General features: G+C 39.0%; 2 protein-coding genes across 2 annotated transcripts; one reads left to right on the forward strand and one right to left on the reverse strand.

Moving 5' to 3' along the window:
- Positions 1-97: 97 nt before the first annotated feature.
- LOC127795016 (ribonuclease TUDOR 1-like) lies at positions 98-15,388 on the forward strand. The gene is made up of 17 exons (XM_052326413.1): positions 98-346; positions 7,060-7,226; positions 7,348-7,422; positions 7,548-7,661; positions 7,747-7,851; positions 8,296-8,502; positions 8,650-8,865; positions 8,943-9,050; positions 10,647-10,817; positions 10,906-11,103; positions 11,200-11,565; positions 11,654-11,881; positions 11,958-12,146; positions 12,298-12,375; positions 12,470-12,664; positions 13,637-14,014; positions 14,947-15,388. Exons 2-17 carry the CDS (start codon positions 7,077-7,079, stop codon positions 15,136-15,138), a joined length of 2,970 nt encoding a protein of 989 aa, XP_052182373.1. The 5' UTR covers positions 98-346; positions 7,060-7,076; the 3' UTR covers positions 15,139-15,388.
- Positions 15,389-21,482: 6,094 nt separating this feature from the next.
- LOC127794255 (zinc finger BED domain-containing protein DAYSLEEPER-like) lies at positions 21,483-22,593 on the reverse strand. The gene is made up of 2 exons (XM_052325205.1): positions 21,697-22,593; positions 21,483-21,608 (listed from the first exon to the last, which is right to left on the reverse strand). Exons 1-2 carry the CDS (start codon positions 22,591-22,593, stop codon positions 21,483-21,485), a joined length of 1,023 nt encoding a protein of 340 aa, XP_052181165.1.
- Positions 22,594-24,026: the final 1,433 nt, after the last annotated feature.

Raw genomic sequence — 24,026 nt, forward strand, 5'->3', positions numbered from 1 at the left:
CAGATTAGTCACCTGTCCTTATCGGGCCAAGATAGTAGAGATATCCCCAAACATCTATGGTATTTTCAGTAAATTTCCCCAAAAGCCAGGGGTGTCTTCCTACAAGTTACACCGCTTCGCTTTGTCCCTCACGGACGGTATATAGGAAACCCAAATTCCAAGTACTGACTTTCGGCAGATTCGGTTGGATTTGATCTATCCGTTCGATCCGCCGTCCGGACAAAACCTCTCCTCTCTCTACTCAGTCAAGTTCTCGTCAGCCTTAGATAGCATTGAGCTTCGGTCGCGTTTAAATTTGAATCTGGATCGGAGCGAATTTGATTTTCTGTTTGTGCCGATCAATTAGGTATCTTTCTCAGATCTCTGCTTAGTGCAACTGTGTGCATCGCAAATGAGATTTTTTGACTCTCCGTCTGTGAAAGTTATATTTGACTGCCTGAATTCCATATTTGATTGCATCTTCTCCAATATTTCGCCAGGCTTGCAAATTTATTGGTGCGGTTGAATATTCTGTTTGTACTATGTATGTGTGTGTATAGCTTGTAGATCGATGGATTAGGAGGTTTTTCCCCAAGGCTACTGTCATTTTTTGTGATGTGATGTGATGCTTCTCAAGGATATGCACTGGTTTTGCCTTCACGAGGGTTTGATTTTCGTGTGTTGGTCATTCGTGTCTTATTCGCGGTTCTGAGAGTTCTGTAGAGGAATTTCTTATTGATAATCTATGGATTCAATGTTGATTGGTTTCAGCTTAAGTGGCGTGTTCCCTTTTCCAAAGACGCGTCTTTGGCTCATTTGTCACCTATATTTCCATTGGTTTTGTTGTGTGATACTTATTTGTGGGTACTTGTTATTCAAATGATGTATATGTGCTTTCAGAACCCTGGTTGATGATTTTAATGAGTATCGTCATCCTGAAGTGGTTTGTGTTGTCAAAATAAGAGATGCTGATTTAACCAGTGTAGTAAATTTATATTTAATTTAACCATAACACCTGAAGTGGCGTGTGTGCGTTTTCAAAAGCTGAATTGATGATTTTGATGGGAGTTTTAAATTTATATTTAACCATAGCACGCTGAAGTGGATATTTGGGTTTTTGTTTGATCAATGTTTTTGGTTAATTTAAGACGCTGTTTGGTGAAGCATAAGTCCTGTAGTTCAGTGAGATGAAATCTTATCATGTATAGTGGGTATGTTCAAGGGAGTTTATTTGAAGAGACCAATGAGAAATTCTCTAAATGAGGAGACTCCTTATCTATTACAGATCCTGATAATGCAATGGCCTATTAGACTGGATGTGGTTATAAAAACCTTTGCCTTGGTCTGCATTATTCATTTTTGTTTATACTAGTATTATGTTGTAACACAGTGAGACAACAGCTTGAGCTTTACACACGCATGTACACACCGCTACACCCACACCCAAAAGGGTGTTCCCCTTGCACGAGACTGTCTGCTTTGTCATGGTCTAGGGAGGGTTGTTTTTGTACATAGGCTTATTTTTACTTTGCAAAGAGGTTGTTTTCCACAACTTGAACTTGTGACCTTCTAGGCACGTACAAGCAATGTTAACGTCCTACCGAGACTTGCCCTCCGCACAATGATAGAATCTCACTCTTTTGGATTGAATTCAATACTAGAATAGTAGAAAATCAGTATTTCCAAGGACTACAACAATTGCTAGAATGTGTATAAGCAAAGAAAACAACCAATCGGCCTATTCGAGAGGGCCTTCTCTCTCCTCACGACTGTTGTCCAGAATTTTTCCTCCCCTCTCTCTCCTTTCTCCTCCCCTTTTTATACCTTCTCTTCATTCCGTTGCAGCCACGTGAATGAATATTCTTCCCCTAACCAACTTTGGACTCTTTTGCCCTGAGTCAATTTCCTTGGCTACCCTTGATTTTCCCCCTAATTCCCCCGCACCTTTTACACCTCTGATAGGTATGAATAACAGGGGTCCTAATATTATCCCCGCCCAAGAGACAAGGTGGAATTCAGGGAACTGTTGTTGTATCTAATGGTAGGGCTCCCAAGTTGCTTCTAGGGGTGGCAACCCCTTCCATTGGATTAGAGCATCAAGGTTTCTCAAATTCTTCCTTGTGCCCAGCCTTACACCCAACAGAAATTCCAGCTCCATCTTCATCTCTAGCTCAACAGTGAGCTGGTCTGGAATTTCTGTCATCTCCTGCATTGCTCTTTCTGCCTTGCGAAGCTGGGAGACATGGAACACGGGGTGGATCATGCAAGAAGGAGGTAGGGATAGCCTGTATGCCGCCTTCCCAATCTTCTTCTCCACAGAAAAGGGCCCATAAAATTTCAGTGACAGTTTCTCGTTCACCCTAGCAGCCAGTGTCTTCTGTCTGTAGGGGCGGATTTTCACATAAACCAATTCGTCGACCTCAAGGTGCATGTCTCGTCGCCTTTTATCTTCTATATCCTTCATTCTTGCCTGCGCTCCCCGTAATTGGGCTTGCAACGCCTCCAAAACTGCATCCTGCTCCAGCAATTGTTGCTCGATTACTGAAACCATCGTGGTCCCCTTCTCATACCGTAGCAATAGGGGAGGTTCACGACCATAGACTATCTGAAACGGAGTTAGTTTTGAGGAGACATGATAAGAGGTATTATACCAATATTTTGCCCAAGGAAGCGAACTGCACCATGCCTTGGGTTTGGAGGAGGAAAAACATCGGAGGTACATCTCCAAAGTGCGATTTAGGACCTCGGTTTAACCATCAGACTGAGGGTGGTATGAGGTGCTTTTGTTCAATTGGGTGCCTTGCAACCTGAATAGTTCTTCCAAAAAATGGCTGACAAATATTTCATCTCTTTTGGAAACGATCGAGTTTGGAACTCCATGCAACTGGGCAATCTCCTTCATAAAGACCCCTGCTATGCTGGCTGTTGTAAATGGGTGCCTTAGAGCAATAAAATGTTCTTATTTACTGAGTCGATCCACCACTACCAAGATAGAATCCCTCCCCATTGATTTGGGCAACCCTTCGATGAAATCCATGGATACATCTTCCCAAATTTGATGAGGGACTGGAAGTGGCTACAGCAAACCTCTTGGCGACAGCGCCACATTTTTATTTTTCTTGCACATAGGGCAATGTCTAACATATCGCTGAATATCTCGCTTCATTCCCGTCCAATACACATTGGCTGATATCCTCTTATAAGTCTTGAGAAACTCGGAGTGGTCCCCAATCTGTTCATTGTGTCCTTCCTTTAACATTAGAGGAATGAGAGTGGAGCCTTTAGGAAGATACAATTTCCCTTTGTACAACAACTGTCCATCCACTCATGCAAACTTGGGTCTGTTAGTGGAATCTTCCAGCACTTCCCTAATAATTTCCTGAAGTGTCTCATCTTCCTCAACCTCCTTTTTAAGTTGGTCCAGCTGCAATACTCGAGGGATGATGAGGGTCATAAGCGTGACAGGTGAATGGAGGCGGGAGAGGGCATCCGCAACTCGATTCTCCAACCCTAGGCGATATTGAATCTCAAAGTCGTAGCCCATCAGTTTCACAACCCACTTTTGGCACTTCGGACTAACTACCGGTTGTTCTATCAAGAATTTAAGGCTTCGCTGATCTGTTCGTATAATGAACCTTCGCCCCAATAAATAATGTCTCCACTTCCTCACAGCAAAGACTATCGCCATCAACTCCCTCTTGTGCACCGACTTGTTTCGACCATTGGGATTTAGAGCGTGATTGAAGAAAGCGATAGGCCGTTGTTCCTGCATCAAGATTGCCCCCAATCCATGTTGCAACGCATTTGTCTCCATGATGAATTCCTTCGAAAAGTTCGATAAAGCCAACACTAGCTGTTTTGTTATCGCCCTTTTAAGAGATTGGAAAGCCTACTCCGTTTCCTCATCCCAAGAAAAATTATCCTTTTGAAGGCGATCTGTCAATGGCCAAGCTAGCTTGCCGTAATTCCTTATGAACCTCCGATAATACCTTGTAAGGCCCAAAAATCCTTGGAGTTCTCGCAGTGACTTGGGGCTGGGCCGTTCTAACACCGCTTGAACTTTAGCACTATCGGCAACCACACCTTCTTGTGAGATGGCGTGCCCTAAATATTCAATCTCCCGCTGCCCGAACTTACACTTCTTAGCATTAGCATACAGCTGGTGAGTAGTTAGGACCCCTAATACACACCTCAGATGTTCCTTGTGTTCACCCATATTCTTACTGTAGACCAGAATGTCATTAAAAAACAACAAAACGAATCGTCTCAAGTGCTCCTTAAAAATCTCATTCATTAGGGATTGGAAAGTGACGGGTGCATTTGTTAATTCAAATGACATGACTAAAAATTCATAATGACCCTCATGGGTGCGAAAAATAGTTTTCGAGATGTCATCAGGTGCGATTCGTATCTAATGATATCTTGATTTTAAGTTCAGCTTAGAAAAAACAACAGCCCCATGTAATTCTTCCAATAACTCTTCAATGTCGGGAATGAGAAATTTATCGGAAATTGTTACCTTGTTTAAAACCTTGTAGTCCACACAAAATCTCCAGTCACCATATTTTTCCTTAACTAGCAACACAGGGTTGGAAAATGGGCATTACTCGACCTGATAAGACCTGTTGCCAACATTTCTCAAACCAGCTTCTCAATCTCATTGGTAAGGTCATACGCTTACCAGAAGGACTCCGGATTGCAACGTAATCATGTGATCCTTCCTCTTATGCGGGGGTAGCCCACACGGCTCCTCAAACACCTCCTTGAATTTTGCCATCGGCTTCTGCAAATCCCCAGGGATTGACTTCCGCCATTTTGTCGTCAGCTATCAAACTCCCCAACTCCAACAACACTCCTTCTCCATTTTCTCGGAACGCCTTCATCATTGATTTCAAGGTTACCAATGTTTTGTTGAGGGTCCCCAAGCAGTGTTACCATCATACCCCCTGATCTAAACTTCATAACTAATGAGCCCCAATCTACTTGGGTCTCTCCCAAGCGTGGCTAACCACTTCATTTCGAGAATTACATTTGAGCTTCCCAGCTCTAATGGTAAGAAATCCTTGACTACCTCAACATTTTGTAGCATTAGAGTAACCCCCTTACACACTCCAGCCCCTTGAACAACCATGCCTGACCCCACGATCACTCCATAATCTCTTGTTTGAGTCCGAAGCAGCCCCAACTTCTGTATCAGTTCAACAACTATGAAGTTGTGGGGAGCCCCACTATCGATTAAGACCACCATTTCTTGGCCATCAATTTCTCCCTTGATCTTCATGGTCTGTGGAGGTGTTAACCCTACTACAAAATTTAGGGATAGCTCCACCACTTCCCCTATTTTGACTGTGTCTCTTGTTTTCCTTGAATTCTCCCCTGTTTCAGCCTCTTTTGTTTCTTTTTCTCCCTCTTCCCTTTCCTCCTCATAGATTACCATCACCTGCAGCTCTCTATTCTTGCACTTGTGCCCCACTGAGTACTTCTTATCGCAACGAAAACATAGATCTTTCACCCGTTTGGCTTGCAAGTCACTCTCACTCAGCCGTTTAAAAGGAGGGTTACTCCGCTTATTGACGGCTGGTGGTTGATGTGAGGAAGTAGGGCTAGGTGTCACCAACTTCGGCGGTGCTGGCGGAAGAGGCTGAATCACCATCGACTGGGGGTTTGTTGTTGGGTGGAAGGGGCCAATGCCCAAGTTGGGCTCGATCCAAAATAACCTCCACGGACCACCTAATTCCTCTCCTCAATCTGTTGGGCTAGCTCCATCATTTGTTCCAGTTTGGTTGGCCGACCCTCATCTTCGCCTGGATATCCGGCCTCAGGCCATTTATAAATTGACCCTCCAGAAACACTTTTGGCAGCTCTTCGAGTGGTGAGGCTAGAGTCTCAAAACAGAGGCGGTAATCTTTAACGAACCTCGATTGCCTAAGCGCAAGGAACCTCTTCGCCACAGTGCCTTCTTGAGTCGATCGAAAGCAACTTACCAGCATCGTCTTGAGCTCCTCCAAACGTCTCACGCGCTGACACTGTTGCTCCCACTAAAACCAAACGAGAGTAGCCCCTTCAAAACAGAGTGCCGTCGGATCCAATTTCTCTGCGTCAGTCAATCGATTCACTACGAAGTAATGCTCCGCCCTAAATACCCAACCATCAGGGTCGTCTCCCTCAGATATGGGCATCTCCAAGCGTCGACTTCTCACCTCTAGTCTTTCGAAGTCCTCGGTCACATTGCCTTTGTCCCTCGCCTTTTCTCCTAGCACTAGCCTCTCGTCCACTGTAAAAGAGGAACCCATGTGTACGTTCTCCTCACCTCGTTTCCCCTTCCTATCCTTCTCCTACGCTTCCCACTTCTCTATCAATAAGTTGAATTGGTCCAACATCATCGTCATGTTCTTCTCAATGTTTTGCACCCTCTGGAATTCATTTCTCATGGAATCTAACCCGACTTGCAATCCCTCCATTTGTCCTTCTATCTTTTGTTGATAAGTCTCCAATCTTCCCTCTAGCTCCCCCACTCTTTTAGAAATGGACACCCCCATGGATCAATGCTCTGATACTAGAATGATAGAAACTCACTCTTTTGGATTGAATTTAGTACTAGAATAGTAGAAAATTAGTGTCTACAAGGACTACAACAATTGCTAGAATGTGTATAAGCAAACAAAACAACCAGTCGGCCTATTCGAGAGGACCTTCTCTCTCCCCACAACTGTTGTCCAGAATTTTTCCTCCCCTCTCTCTCCTTTATCCTCCCCTTTTTATATATTCAGTTCATTCCGTTGCAGCCATGTGAATGAATATTCTTCCCCTAACCAACTTTGGACTCTTTTGCCCCTGAGTCAATTTCCTTGGCTACCCTTGATTTTCCCTTTGATTCCCCCCCTCCTTTTACACCTTTGATAGGTATGAATAACGGGGGTCCTAACACACAACCACCACATACACATCATTAGGTCATGACTAGAAGGTTGTCATATAGCTTCTATATCCATTAAATGAGAAAGTACATGTGTGTATTGTGGCAATGCACTTGCCGATGTGTCATTGGGTATGTTGATGTTACTTATTGTTTCTCTGCAGGACTTTTGGCTGTTGAAATGGCATCAACAGCTGGAGCCACTGGATGGTTGAGAGGAAGGGTGAAAGCTGTTCCTTCCGGGGATAGCATGGTGATAATGGGGAGTACCAAGGCTGACATTCCGCCTGAGAAGACAATCACTTTGTCATCTCTTATTGCTCCAAGATTGGTAAGTTCATTTAACATGGATTGGGTGTTCAGAATTTTTTACTTAAAAAAGGTGTTTCATATATACCTAATGTTTGTCAACTTTCTGTTACTCTTTTATCTTCCCCTCATTTACATTCTAGGCTCGCAGAGGTGGTATCGATGAGCCATTTGCATGGGAAAGCAGAGAATATTTAAGGAAGCTTTGTATTGGAAAGGTGCTTGTTTAGATGTTTTTAGATATTTTTTTAAATAATTAAACAAGTTTAATAGAATTCTGGTATATTATCTTTCTAATGACTTTGTGTAATTGTTGTCTGTTATCTACTATGCTTTTGAGTAGGATGTTACTTTCAGAGTGGATTATACAGTCCCATCGATAGGGCGAGAATTTGCCTCGGTTTTCCTTGGTGATAAGAATATTGCATTGATGGTTGTTGCTGAAGGCTGGGCAAAGGTTTAATCAAATCTGCTCTAGTTCATACATTTACATTGGATTTTGTTCTCAATTTATGGGCCTTAGCTGAATCTACCGGGTGCAGGTTAGGGAGCAGGGTCAACAGAAAGGAGAAGCTAGTCCATTCTTAGCAGAACTGCTTCGTCTTGAGGAGCAAGCCAAGCAACAAGGGCTAGGACGTTGGAACAGGGTTAGTCTAGGTTCTTTGTTGCCGTTCATTCTTTTGTTTTCTTCTCTAAGAATGTATGATTAGTGCTGTTTTGTTGCTGTCATAAGAGCAGTGCTATCTAATAATTCTTCTTTAAAACCACAGTATGGAGCAGTCATATAATGTTTGACTTCCCAGAGGCATCTCTCTTCTTTCTTTCCACAGGCTAAAAGTGCTTATATTAAGTGTTCCCAGATTCTTTGATTGCTATTTGTTGCTACACAATCCTTTGTACTTGATCTACTTGTCTTCTTTTATGAGGCATGTTTTGTAACATTCCTATAGTTTGGGATATTTGGATTTTGTTGTTGAGATGAAAGTATGAGGCTTGATATATTGTTGTTGTTATGATGAAACTTTCATTGAATGCACATTCATGAACTTGTTAATAGTTTATTTATTTTTTCCTTTTGGCACTACTTTTAGGCGCCAGGTGCTTCTGAGGAATCCATCAGGAATTTACCTCCCTCAGCCATTGGAGATCCAAGTAACTTTGATGCAATGGGCCTTCTGGCTTCAAACAAGGGTAAGCCCATGCAAGCTATTGTAGAACAGACTCGTGATGGAAGCACTCTTCGTGTGTACTTGCTTCCAGAATTTCAATTTGTTCAAGTGTTTGTTGCAGGAATCCAGGTACAGAATTAAAAGCTATCTTTAGTTTCTTTCAGGAATTTTAGTCATAAGTTTTGCCATCCCTGCATTGGTAATCTTACATTATAGTGTCAGTTTACTCCCTTTCTTTTCTCCCCTTTATAAAGGGTTCTTTCATTTTCAAATTAGGCACCATCGATGGGAAGAAGGGGTGCATCTGAAACTGTTGTTGGAACTGGTATGGCCTCTGATCAACTAAATGGGGAAGCTTCTGGTGACCCTCAAGCACCATTGACATCAGCACAGAGACTTGCAGCCTCGTCAGAGTCATCCATTGAAGTGGCCCCAGATCCATTTGGAAGGGAAGCCAAACATTTCACTGATATTCGTGTACTAAATAGAGATGTGAGATACTGTTTGTTATCTATCACCTTGGACATGTCATACACTTAGACAACAATAAGTTATCATTTACCTTGTAGGTACGTGTTGTCCTGGAGGGTGTTGACAAATTCAGCAACTTGATTGGTTCAGTATATTACTCTGATGGGGAATCAGCAAAGGACTTGGCGCTGGAGCTCATTGAAAATGTATGTTATAATATCTATTGCACTTTTATGTTGACTCTAGAAGTCTATTGTTTTTTATTTGCATTATGTTTACTATTACCATAATTCTTTGCCATGCTTCTGTTTGTTACATCTTTCTGAATTCTTTTGCACTTTCTCTTCAAAGTTTCTTAACCATTTAGTTTCCTTGAAATATTTGAAGCTACTTGGATAACTAAACTCAGAATACATGGGGTCTCATATGTTTTTATTTCACTAAGGGTTTAGCCTATGCTATGCATGCGCAAATAAAAAAAAAAAAAAAAACACGAGACGGTTAAAGTTTGGTTCTTTAGATTTTTTTAAGCAAAATTTTATATCAAGAAGAGTTTGGGTGCAGTGGTAAAATTGATTTCAAGTTAAATTTAAGTTAGAGGTTATGAGTTCAATTCTTGTTCACATAATTTTTGTTTTCTAAGTAAAATATAGAAATAGTATTTTGGGAATTCACTCTGTTGACAGGGCTTCATAACACCAAAATAATGAATTTGCTTATATAATAGAATAGATGTTTGTACTTTTAGCTAGTCTATGTTTGCTAGTGGTGATCATGGCTCTTGGTAGACTCAAGAACTGAAACAAACTAATATGTTGGATCATTTTTGTTTGGGAGGTTTTTTTTTTTTGTTTTTATCTTGGTTTGTTTTTGGTTCCATTTTTTATTTTTGGACCTAATTGATATTTGGCTGGGTTTGGGTTGGACCATTGAGTTTATTGCCCCTTCCTGATTCGAGTAATATAAAGCCGTTTAACTAAAATTGCCTTTCTTTTCCGATTCCTATTCGGTTAAACCTATTTGCTTTATCCAGGTGGTTACTTGTTTTTTCTTTTAGAATTTATGTTAAAATAGGTTTTATAAATTTTAGTATTTTGGTGTGGTACAGCTTTCAGATTATAAATTTTAATATAATGTTAACAGATTTTGAATCCGAGACCAAACTTGAATTTAATCTGGTTGAATTGGTTTGGCTTTGCTTTATCATTGGGTGGGTTTTGGGTGCAAAATTTTAGACCCAATTACGATTGGTTTGGGTTTGGGTTTGTAAAAAGTCTGAACCAACCCAACCCTTGAGCACCGTAAATTGTATGCCACACCATCATGGCATTTTGGTGCAGAACCAAGAACAGGGAACAAACTGAAAACTAACTCAATATTCAATTTAATAGTCAAGCTGCCTAAGAATGCATCTCAAAGGATTTATACAGACTATAAGTCCTACCTAACTAGGGAACACAATCAAAGATCAAAATCATATCCTAATTAGACTAGTAAATAATGGAAAAATAATCTTTTCAAAACTACTTAGGAAAGAAATAGAATACATTAAAACAAACAAAGAAAATATGCTAATAATGTCTCCCCAAAATATTATTTCTTTATTCTCCACATTTTAAGATCCCAAACTCATGTTCTGTTTCCATTATCATCTAATTCAGATGGAACTTGTGTGTGAAGATAATCTTGCCATATGGTTTTGCTTTCCAGATCTTCATGAACTGTATACTTGCAGTTTTGAACAGCAATCCCCCACCAAAAATAAAAATAAAAAATTGCATTTCCTTTTTCATTTTTGTTAGGGTTTAGCTAAATTTGTTGAATGGAGTGCAAGCATGATGGAGGATGATGCAAAGCGGAAGCTGAAGTCTGCAGAGCTTCAAGCAAAGAAAACTCGGTTGAGGATTTGGACAAATTATGTTCCTCCTGCTACAAACTCCAAGGCAATTCATGACCAGAATTTCACAGGAAAGGTTGTTTACTTGTTCCAGTCAAATAATAGTTGTGCTTTTGACAATTGGATTCTCTTTGTAACGCTGTTTCTAACTTGGTTTTCCCCAGGTTGTAGAGGTTGTTAGTGGAGATTGCATCATTGTAGCTGATGATTCTGTGCCCTATGGTAGTCCCTTAGCAGAAAGGCGAGTCAATCTCTCTAGTATCAGGTGTCCCAAAATGGGAAATCCTCGTAGAGATGAAAAACCTGCTCCCTATGCCCGGGAAGCCAAGGAATTTCTTCGAACACGTCTAATTGGTCATCAGGTATGAGACAATTCTTTTGAGGCTTCTTGTTTTGTAGCTTTTATTTTAGTTTAACATGTAAATAGTTCTAAGTTTATTATTCACATATTCCTTCAGGTGAATGTTTCAATGGAATATTCCAGAAAGGTTAGCATGGCAGATGGACCTGGTGGGGTAGCTGGTACTGCGGATTCAAGGGTGATGGATTTTGGATCAGTGTTCCTGGTATCTCCAGTTAAGGGTGAAGGTGAAGATGCATCTGCACCTACTCCGCCTACTGGGAGCAGCCAGCAGGCAGGGGTAAATATTGCTGAGCTGGTGGTTGCTCGAGGCTTTGGTACAGTAATCAGGCATCGAGATTTTGAGGAAAGATCAAACTATTATGATGCTCTTCTCTCTGCTGAATCTCGTGCCATTGCTGGGAAGAAGGGGATGCATTCTTCCAAGGACCCTCCAGTAATGCACATTGCAGACCTGATAATGGTTAGAAGCTAAACGCTGATATTAGCCTTTTGCTGCCATAAAATCCAGTTCACAAATTTCACTTCTTTCACTGAAAATGTATTTTTAGGCTTCAGCCAAGAAAACCAAAGATTTCTTGCCATTTCTACAACGGAAAAGGATGCCTGCTGTGGTGGAATATGTGTTCAGTGGTCATCGGTTTAAACTGCTGATTCCAAAGGAGACATGCAGTATAGCATTCTCATTTTCTGGTGTTAGGTGCCCTGGTCGTGATGAGCCTTTCTCTGACGAAGCAATTGCACTTATGAGACGAAAGATAATGCAGAGGGATGTTGAGGTATTGTACTTTCTTTGAGCACACATTTGTTAATTGGTTTCTGTCCATGCTCTGATGGTTATTCTTTTGGGTTCAGATTGAAGTTGAAACTGTTGATAGAACTGGAACTTTCTTAGGATCCTTGTGGGAGTCAAAGACTAATATGGCAGTGACACTTCTTGAAGCTGGTCTGGCGAAGCTTCAAACTTCCTTTGGCACTGATAGGATCCCAGAAGCTCACCTTCTTGCACAGGCCGAGCAGTCTGCTAAAAGGCAGAAATTAAAAGTAAGAAGCTGGCTCTATTTGATATTCCAACTGTTCTTTTGTTATTAATGCTTATCCATATCTTTTTATTTTATAGATATAAAATTTTGTATAAAAATTCAACAAGGAAGAACTACCCAAGTAAAAAGATGCTTATGCTTATCTTCTGCAGATATGGGAGAGCTTTGTTGAAGGAGAGGAAGTTTCCAATGGGCCTGCTAGTGAAAGAAAACAGAAAGAGGAGCTTAAGGTTCTTATAACATGATCAAGTGCTAAATTTCCCTCTTAATTTGCTATCCGTAATTATGGTTATTAACCATCTTGATCTCAATTATTACTTACAGGTAACTGTCACAGAAGTTTTGGGTGCAGGCAAGTTTTATGTCCAGATAGTTGGAGATCAGAAAGTGGCCTCCATTCAGCACCAGTTGACTTCTCTTAGCCTTCATGAAGCTCCAGTAATTGGTGCTTTCAATCCTAAGAAGGGGGACATAGTCCTTGCTCAATTTAGCGCTGATAATTCATGGAATCGAGCAATGGTAAGAATGACTACTGGGCACTGGTTTTCATTTTCATTTTGAAACTACCTGGCACTGGTTTTCATTTTCATTTAGAAATACCTGTTTGTGCCACAATTAGACTACTCCTTTCACTTTGTTTACACATTTCCAAAATGAATTTTTGTGCCACAATTAGACTACTATTGATTAAGGCTTTGTTATTAAATAATAAATGAATAAAGGAAAGGGCATGAATAAATTATTTATGGCACCTCTTTGAGCAGATGTGACTTTTAGTTTATATCTTTAATGATTGGTCACCAATGGACAGGCGTAACCTTTTGAAGGGATATGACTTTTCATTCATACCTCTTCAATGGGACTCTGAGGAATGGGGGTTTCTCTTAGAGATAACTATTTATCTATTATAAATAGATGGTAAATCAACCCTATTTAATGTTCTATTCTCATTATATTCCTTTCCCACTATACTAAGATTGTTCTACAAGGAAATCTTTGGCTTTGCTGGCTGCAGATTTAGTGACTGATTAATCCTTGAGGTGCTTTGCCATTAACCCGCAATTCTAGTGGGGGCAAATAACACCTTAAAGATAGTGAATTATTTATTCATGTTCAAAGTCAAGGCATACAAAAGTCACAGTATTTTCCCAACACCCCCAACTAAATGAGGGTGGCATTGTGGACATGGCATTTGTTATACCTTGGTGGATATACAAAGCAACCACTTACTTTGGCAATTCCATAATGTTTATATGGGTTGTAATCATAAGCATTACTTAAGGTGTAATCTGAGATGATGGACTCAAAACTCAACCAACAGCAACATTCTTTTATTTCTTCTTCCCTTATATTTCTTTTTGTCCCCCTGTTTCTGTTCGCCGTTTGTTATACTGACCAATTAGAATCATCTATTATCAAATTATGTTAATGAAACATTCACCATATCATTCTTATGTTCTGCCTTAATTTGTTCATATTTGTTTTGTAAAGGTTGTCAATGCACCTCGGGGAGCAGTTGAATCACCAAAGGACAAGTTTGAAGTGTTCTACATTGACTATGGAAATCAAGAGTTTGTGACTTACAGTCAGCTTCGACCACTTGATCCTTCAGTGTCCTCTGCTCCTGGCCTTGCTCAATTATGCAGTCTTGCTTACATAAAGGTTCCAAGCTTGGAGGAGGATTATGGGCAAGAAGCAGCTGTACGTTTGAGTGACCTCACACTAAATGGGCCAATGGAATTCAGGGCCATAATAGAGGAAAGGGATACTTCTGGTGGGAAAGTGAAAGGGCAGGGGTCTGGGACTGTCAACATGGTCACACTGGTTGATGCAAAAATGGACTGCAGTGTAAATGCTGTCCTGCTGAAGGTTGATATAACTCTCTCTCTTAATTTGATTTTAGAAGCTTTTTTGTGTTACCTCATCTGCTTAGTTAACACCTTAATTTCTCCTTATGCATATATTCGTGTTTATATTTATACAAATATATATTAATGCAATTAATCCTCTTGTGCAGCAATTACAGATACTACCTGTGTGTGTATAGCAGACAAATGCATGCTTGTACGTGCGTTCATAGATAAAAATGAATACAACAAACTTATGAGATAACTAATGTAACTTATTCTGGGGAATTCTTTAAGTTTTCTGAGGAACCTTATGCATTTTTAACATGTTTCTTCTGAAGTTGTCTCATCTGTTGCTGTGTACTTCATTTCCTTTTCTATGGATGTTGGAGTGAACTCAGTGGAGTTGTAAAGGATAGATTCCCGAATACAAAATAAGTTGTTATATTTTATTACATGAATTTTGGAAGCAAACTAGGTTTAGGGGTTTTAGTAGTAGGTGAATACGTGCATCAGTCTGCATTAATATCTAGGAGCAACTGGATAAAATGCACTTCATTTCTTATGTTCCTCCTATGTACATCTCATGCCTTATCTGTGTCAATATGAGGATGTGCCACATCTATGACCCGGCAAAAACTAGAAATTAGAGTCCGTTGGCTCTCTGAAGTTTGGTTACGTAGGCGATTTTACTCTATATATCCCTCATGGTTTGAGGATCCTAGTTTGTCTTGTGACCTGGAGCGGGTTACAGCTTTTATCCTTCGCTTGTTTAGGGGATCACACTATTCTTGACCTACTAAATTCATGGTATTCCCTGAAATTGCAAAACAATATGCTCTTGACTCGGAACCTTTTTCTTTTGCTCTTTCCCTTCTATCTGATTCATCTGTTTTAGCTGACGGCACCCATATTCTGTTTGGGTTGGCTGACAAGAATTTTCGGATGCTGCAGGAAGGACTTGCTAGGATGGAGAAAAGGAGAAGGTGGGAGCCCAAGGAAAGGCAAGCAATGCTGGATGAGTTGGAAAAGTTCCAGGCAGAAGCGCGAGATAAGAGGCTGGCGATGTGGGAATATGGCGACATCCAGTCGGACGAGGAGGATGCTGCTCCTTCAGCTAGAAAAGCTGGTGGTGGAAAGCGATAGACGCAAGCAAACTCCATGACCTCAGTAGGTTTTGCAGAAACAAAATTTCCAGCTTAAGGAAGAGTTTAGCTTTAAACAGCAGGAGAAAACCTGGCATCTGAAGTAACTCTAAATTAGTTTGTTTTGCTTTGTACTCTTTTCTCTTAGTTACTCTTTAGAGAGAGAAATTTAAGCTTGGAAGCGCGGCAACAAATTTTTGAACTTTGTTTATTTATTTAAACTCTTAATAAGGCAAACTCCGCCTTGTCTCTGCTGTCCCCTTGTGGTTGTGGGTACTACCCGAGCAATTTTTCCATCTTTTCGCAGCTTCCTTCCATGTTTTTAAGTGTTTTTTTTAAGGCAAAGGAGGATATAGTCTGGGATGATTAGATATTTAAAATTTACGCAAGTGATTTCATTATGTGAAATTAAGATATGTGGTGGTTGCTGCAACGAGGAAAAGATTGGGTGTCTCACCTAATGGGATTAAAGCTTATGATTATCCTCTTGATTTTATTGAATTCATACCAATAAGGATAATCTTTTGGTCATAAATTGGGTGGTAATATTGGCAAGGACAGAAGTGATGTTGGCAAACCAATATTTAAAAAAAAAAAAAAATTATTGTAGAATTAAAAAGAATTAGATGCTTTGGATACTTATGTCTTTCTAGACATATAAAATTGAAAATTATTTCAATTCTGATTATATTAGATAATTGGTATTTTTATTTGGTTGTTGGTTCATTGAAATGGATGCCTACTTATATTATTTTATAAATTATTGATGTGATCTTTTTATTCATTTATATTCTCGATCATGATCAACTACTTGTTGGATGGAATACACATTATAGAAATGTTATTTGTATATTAAATTTTGATATTTACAAAATTATAAATATTTTAAAAAAAATTAAAAATGTCTTCATAAATTATTAATTGTTTTTTAAAAATATAATTTATATAAAAGTATTGTTAATTTTTTAAAGAAAGAATTATAATTTTGTAAATATTAAAATTAAATACTAAAAATTAATGTGCAAATAAAAAAAATCCACTGACACTTAAATTGGGCCCCTTTAAAGTAAAAAATTGTTTCTTGTATATTGATGGTCACACCTTAAGTTACACTCAAGTGCACAAAATGATCAAAATACTTTCATAAAAATTATAAATTTACTTTTCCTGGCTTGGCTAGCTCTTCTCTCCCCTTTACCTTTCTTCCCATAATCGTTTGCTACAATTGTCGGTCGTTGCTTTTCTCTTTGTCTTCGCAAAGATCTACGGGAGACAACTGTCTGCGCCAGGCGAGGCGACTGTATGCACCAGGCAAGGTGACACAATGGTCGGCACAAGGTGACGCGAAGACAGGGAGGGGAAGGTAGCGACCGACGATTACAACAGGTGACTATGGGAAAAAGGGGAAACAAAAGAGAAAAAAAAGACAAATCAGAATGAGAGAAACAAATTTATAATTTTTGTGAGGAAATTTTAATTATTTGTGTGAGCAGGTGTAATGTAAAGTGTAGCGCTAAGTGTAAAGTAGCATCGTTCAAGTATGATATGTCAATTTTAGCGAGCCTGGGTGATTTGATTTCTCAGTAAATGATAGATTTTGAATTTCTTTTGGGAATATCTGTTGTGGGCTACCCCCTGAGACGAAAGGGGACACAGATCGAAAAGCACCTTTTGCTTGATGCATGACTGTGGTCCAAATAAATTGCAGCTTTAGGGGAAGCACTTATTTAAAAGGAGAACGTTGATATTTTGGGCCGACCATTAACAAACATAGAAACAAACGAATGTCTGACAGAGTGGCATCTGTTAGAAGGAAAATGTCTTGTCTATCAGCAAAATTAATGAGCCTCTGCCTCCCATTTTCATGAACCAAGTCATTATCCTCATTTGTGTTTGCTCGCCTACAGAGGACAGCCTACAGGTTTCTTCCAAACACTAGCGGCAAGTTCAGGAGAAGTTTCTTTGCATACTGGTCAGGGTCAACTTTAGGCAAATTTGTTTGCATATTGGTCCCAGTCAACCCTAACAGATAGAAAATTTAATTATGATGCTGTTCCTTTCGGCCCAATGGATGATCGGAGGGAGGACTTGAGACAATGACGATCTATACGGTGGGAGATGGCTGGCACTTATAAGTATTTCAATGCGCAAGTAAGTAACAATTTAAGGTAACAAAATTTCTATAAACTGAAAAAAAATATACTTTGGTTGATGACTGACTGACTTATATAAGAGAGAAAGGGAAAACTCTTTGCGTGTCGTCAATTGTTGCAAGTAGGCTAGGAGCCAATGATCTTGGAGCAGTTGAGGCTTTTTGTGGGCACGTGTGATCTGGGTATGATGTTGATAGATGGAATGAGAAATGTCGCTGAGTTAATGTTGATGGGATGAGCCCTAGAGACCAAACACAGTACTGAGTTATGGGCTTATCATTGAGTTGAGCTTAATAAAACTAATACGATCTAGATACTTTTTAATATTTTTATTTATTTTATGTATTGTTATTCTTTTAAAATTGTACAACTTATTGCTTTGACTTATTTTCTTTCCCACTTTTGAGATTGTGATATATGGCAATATGTTTGAATAATGGACTCGGGGGTGGACAGTTGACACCTCGACAATATGTGTTGGAGTTGTATATGTATTAAAAAAGAAATAAAACGCTACACATTACCTATCCTCTATGGTCATTAGCACCTTTATGTTAGCTACTGTTCAATGGTGTTAGGCAAACCAGACTCCTTTGAGTATTGGTTGGACCTAATCGGTATTGGGCTATTACCTTGCAATCATCTGTGCGCTACTTGGTAGATTGCTTGGGCTTCTTTTCCTTTTCGTTAGGCTACTTCCTTAGTGTTGATATATTTGTGTGCTCGACTGAGGATCTTAGTGAAAGTCTTTGATGGTGTCTGTACCAAGGACCAAGGAAAGGGGCCTGCCCTGAGGCCATTTTGAAACGTTATTATAGCCATTCTTTGATCAAAGTCTTTGACGCTTGATGCCTCCTCATTGAATCGAGCTATGAGCTTTTTGAGCAACTCGATCCCTCTAGTTCTGCTAAACATTGATCAAGGCTATTGAGGCTTTGCAGTGGCGCTTTAAAGGCACAAAGTAAGCTTGGAAGCAAGTCTTTAATTATTCAAAATTAGAGATTGATTAATATGCAAGGTTTGAGTACCACGCCTTGGTATGTCTTTTTCACGTTGTCGAAAAGGGTCGACACGATATAATGTCAATAGCAATTTGAATGAGCATATGGAAAGAAAGGAGCTTTACAAGGTCGGTTGGGTCGGTGGCCCCATCATCAAAACTTGATAGCAAGGATGTGGAAACGTTCAAGTGGCACCTCAACCATAATGGCTTGAAGGTTGACTTGGTGCTCCTTTTATCTCTCTTCTTTAGCTCGATGATCTTCTTTTTTCAGGAGTCGGAGTTGCTTCTCCTGGCGACCTCACTTTCTTAAGAGGGAAAGAAACTGGAGGTCTCATCTTCCAAGTAATGTTGCTCACTTTAAAGTGGCAAGTTTTCTATATTTTTGTTGTTGCTGCTAATCTGGCTATTGTTGTTGCTCATTCTGGTGGGAATTTCCATTCTCCTACTGGTGTTGTTGCTTATTCTAGCATATATACCTTGCAAGCAACTAGACAAACTACTGAACCTAGCTTTCTAGCCAAGCAAGCGATTAGGTATAGTGGTTGGTTTCTTGTTGAAGGTAGTTTTCTAGTGGTAGCTAAATTTCAGGGTTGCTCCTATCAATTTGATTGTGAGTTGGTCAGGCCATAATGTCAAATGACTAAGATGGTTGGGGAGGCTTGGCTGTGTTTAGAGGTAGAGAGGTAAGTAGTCTCGGCCCCACAATAGGTGCTAAATAATGATAGTTGTTATCACGGTCTGTCTTGATGTAAGAACTAATAAGAAAGGGTGAGATTGATTCTCTTGATATAAATTTCGACACTCAAGTTAATAAAATGAATGATCAATAAATGTGTAATGATCATTACAAATCTATAAATTTATCTGTGGAAGTTTTCACTTTTATATAGGCAAAGTGAATTGGGATTTTAAGAGTTATTTTCAAGATTCTTAGGTTTGGATATCTTAGGTTGTTAATAAATCTATTGATATCCAAGACTTTTGGGTCCAATCATCTTGGGTTGACAACAAATTTATTGAACCAAAATTATCCTATTTATCTTGAGAAGGTAGTTAATATGTTGAGTTGAAATTATATTTAAAGCTTTTAAATCTGATTATCTTGAGTTGGTTGTGAATTTATTGGGTTAGAATTATCTCAAAATCTAGTTATTTTATGTGACTGATAAGAGTTGAATTCTCTATAATTAAAATTTAAGAATTAAATTTTATAATTTTATTTTTTGATTTGGATTGATGAGTGACACTTTTTTTTTTATGTATTAATAAAGATACATAATATGAGATTTGTTACCTTTCAAAAACATGTTAATAATTTCACGTTTGTAGTACCACCCAAACTCCAAATATGAGCATGACTAGTGCATTCGTGCCTTTTAAACTCGGGAAATGTTGTGCAAAATTTCCTATAAAAGAGTGAAATTAGAACTAGGCAGTACTTCAAGTCTAATTCCGCGTATGACGTGGAAACAGATGTCAAAGGAATCTAATTGCAGCTAGGGGTGTGCACGGTGTGGTTTGGCTGGTCTGAACCATTTTTAGCACGCCAAACCGCTAGTGCAGTTTGGCGACCAAACCAAACCACGGTCTGGTTTGGGTGCGGCCAAACCGCACCAATCCAGACCGCATTTGCGGTCTGGATTGGTGCGGTTTACCGCGGTTTGAAAATAACCTGTTTAACATACAATCTCTAACCTGTTATAAATAAATAAAACATGCAACATTGTTATAACATATTTAACTATTTAGCAATTATTCTATTCAACATATTCAACAATTATAACCTGTTGGCAACTATTTAGCAATTATAACCTATTGGCAATTACATATTCAACAACTATTTAACAATGAATTATAGTTGACAACCATCAATCATAACTTAAGTATTTAAAGTCCAAAACGGCAAAAACATGCCACACAATAACATAGCCATTCAAAATAAGATAAGTTACAATCCGATCGAAATATAAACTTAAAAGTTCAAAGTTCATAACACAACCACACATGCTCCAAGCCTCCAACTCCAACTCCAACTCCAACTTCAACTTCATCACTAATCAATGTTTACAGTATCTGTTGTCATAGTGGACTTATCTGTAATATTAAGAGAAACAATAAAGTTAGAAAAATAAAATGTTAAGAGTTAATATAAATAAAATAATAAACATGTTTAATGAGTGAATAAAAAATTACCAGATTCAACTGATTCATAAGTAGCATGCTCTTCTAATACTGAAGTCATATCCAATGGTAAAGACGTCCCTCTCAACCAATTTTGGCAACAAATCAAAGCTTCTACCATAGATGGACTCAATGAACTTCGAAAGCAATCAAGCACCCTACCTCCAGTGCTAAAAGCTGACTCAGAAGCGACTGTTGACACTTGGATGGCAAGAACATCTCGAGCAATCTCTGATAGGATATGGTACTTTGATGAAGTTACCTTCCACCAATTCAAAATATCAAAAGTATTATTTCTTATATCCTCATTAGGCTCAGCTAAGTACATTTCAAGCTCATTTTTCATTTCAAAAGCATTATCTTCAATACATTCTTTCTCAAAATCAGATTTGAACATGTTAACATCATCATCCTCATCAGAATCCACAACTGAAATCTTTTGTTCTGAACTTGTCCCACCCTGTTTATGTTCTCCTGATTGTCCATTTGAGTTATTTGTTGCATAAAAATGCACTAACTTCCCTAGAGCGCTCTTGATAGAATCCATTACGTTTTTAACTTCATCTTCAGAATAAAGCTTACGTAAACAAAAAGCGACATATTTCATCTTGTACCTAGGATCAAGCACAACCGCCACATAAAGAAGTATATTCTGTTTTTCAATGTTGCCCCAATACTTATCAAATTTTATCTTCATGCTAGAAGCCATATCTTTCAAGATTGATTCGTAAGATGAACTCCATTTGTTTAGTCTCCCAAGTACATTACAAATTTCATGAAAATAATTATTTGCAGTAACATTCAAAGAAGCACTAAACATGAGGGTAGCATCATAAAAAGTTTTCAAAAACTTGCAGAACGTTGAACAATTCTCCCAATCTTTAGAATTTGGTGGCCCAATAGGCCTTTTCCCATTTCTATCCTCTTCACAAAAATATTGTAAATAGAGCAAATCCTCTTCTTCCAACAATTTAAACGCGTCAACAAATCTTAGTGCATGCTCCAACATTAAATAAGTGGAGTTCCACCTTGTTGGCACATCCAAGCACACAAGAGCCTTCTCTTCTTTACAAGTATTCTTGACACAACTTTTGAATCTTGCCAACCTTGAAGGAGAAGCTCTAACATATCTAACTGCGTTACGTATAGCCATAATAGAGAAGTCCAATTCCTTTAAGCCTTCACCCACTACCAAATTAAGAATATGAGCTGAACATCTCACATGTAAGAATTCCCCATCACAAATAGCACTCTTCCAAATTTGCAATCTTTTCTTCATGTGCCCAATAGCCCCATTGTTAGAAGCAGCGTTGTCAACTGTGATTGTGAAAACATTCTCAATACCCCATTGTTTCAAACACGCCTCAATTGCTTTACCAATTGTCTCTCCCTTATGATTTGGAATTTGACAAAAGTTCAAGATTCTTTTTTGCATTTTCCATTCAAAATCTATAAAATGAGCCGTAAGCACCATATAATTGACATTTTGAATGGAAGTCCATGTATCAGTAGTAAGGGAGACTCTTTGTGAATTCTTAACAAAAAATGACTTCAACTTCTTCTTCTCATCATTGTAAAGATTAATTATATCCCTAGCAATTGTAGTGCGTGAAGGAGGATCAAACTTAGGGCATGCAACACCACAAAATAATCTAAAACCTTCTTGCTCCACAAACCTAAATGACAATTCATCAATGACAATCATTTTGGCACATGCCATCCTACAAGTTGCTTGACTAAATCCCACAGCTAGAAGATTACTACCTCCAACACTTCCATCCTCATTGTCACTATTCTTTAGATAATGTAAAATCTTCTGCTTCTTATCTTCTACTCTGTAAGGATTCTTCTTACATTGATTGTTGACATGGTTCCAAAGAGTACTTGTCCCATTTTTTCTAGTATCACTTGCATAATTTTTACCACAATAGTTGCACACAGCTCTAGGGTCAGAAGGGTCATCTTCATTTCTTGTAAAATGATCCCATACTTCAGATTGCTGCCTAGGTTTCTTTTTCATTCCTTTGTCCTTAAACTTAGAAGGTAATGGAGGTTTAGAACCACTGCCTTCATTGAGGTTTTTAATGGATGAATCATTGGTGCTACTATCTGTTTCCATCTGCCATTGAAGCGATAAAAAATCTGAAATGAATCATTGGTGCTACTTTTATTGAGATATTTTCTTAGAAATGAATTCTTTGGAATTAACATTGACTATAGACCTAAGAATATTAGCAACTTCATTTCTTGTCACCAAGTCATAGCAATTATCAAACAAGTATATATTTATGAATCAATTTATGATACATTCATGTTCCTCATTAAAAGAAAGATTACTACTTGTTAGTTTGATTGCTATCTTCTGTGTGTTTCTGATTTATTTTACTTTACATGCTGTCTGTTTATGATTGTTTATCCTAAACTGCATCATTCTAGAATGGAATACAATGTAATGAGAGATGATTCTTGGGTTCAAGTGAAGATGGTGATGATTTAAAATCCCCATTGTCTCTTATTCTAAAAATTAACCAAAACATAATGTATGTTAATTAAAGAGTATTGGAAACAATTACTCTGTTTATGAACCCCCTCATTTGGATGGTAATTAATTATTATTTGGAACCTCAAAGACTAACTACATCATGGGTTTTAGACATTTGGATGATTGATACATACCCAACTTACATGACTGATGCCATTCAATCACAAAATTTACATGAAACATGTAACAACATGTATGTATTCTTAGTACTTTGTCAATTGTTATTTGTCACCTTGTGTTTGTTTTAAACATAATTATATACATTTATTTGTAACATAAATGTATCATAAATTATTAAACATAAGAGAGGGGGGGAAAAAACTGACTAAGTATATATAATCAAATTGCTCGAGCCAAAGGGCTACTCAGACGGACCACATTTGTCTCTTCCTGAAGATTTCAGAACTCACCATGATGCAAATTTTGAGGAACCAGACAATACCAAAGGATTACAATACCAAAAATACACACACCTACCTATTGGAGAACCGGTCTTCGCTGCCAAGTACACGGAAGGATCCTCGTTGGTGAGATCGGCGAACTGCTTCGGCCCCAGCTATGTCAGTATGTCCCGAGCTTCCTCTCCTCTGCTTCGATCTGCTCGAGCTTCCTCTCCTCTACCTCGATCTGTCGGGCTTTCTCTCCTCTGCCTCGATCTGTCGGGCTTTCTCTTCTCTCCGCTTCGGCCCGAGCTTCCTCTCCTTTGCCTCGATCTATCGCAGCCGGCGGTGGAACCTTGGGTGTGGGCTACCACGATAATCCAACGACGAGGAGAAAGAGAAAGCAGAAGGGAAGACGGTGGAAGGTTGCAGCAGTAGGGGCGATCGAATGATTCCGATTAGGGGGAACTGGGGAAGGGTTGCGCGGGTGGGGGAGGGCCGGAGAGGGCTTTCGATTGCGATTAGGGTTTAGGTTGCGGGTGGGGAAGGGGGCTCTGCAGATTGCAGTTAGGGATTAGGATTTGTGGGTGGGGGAGGGGGTTGCGCGGGGCTTTGGGTGCCCTTATATAT

Source organism: Diospyros lotus, chromosome 2, assembly GCF_014633365.1.
Source record: "Diospyros lotus cultivar Yz01 chromosome 2, ASM1463336v1, whole genome shotgun sequence".
Lineage (NCBI taxonomy): Eukaryota > Viridiplantae > Streptophyta > Magnoliopsida > Ericales > Ebenaceae > Diospyros > Diospyros lotus.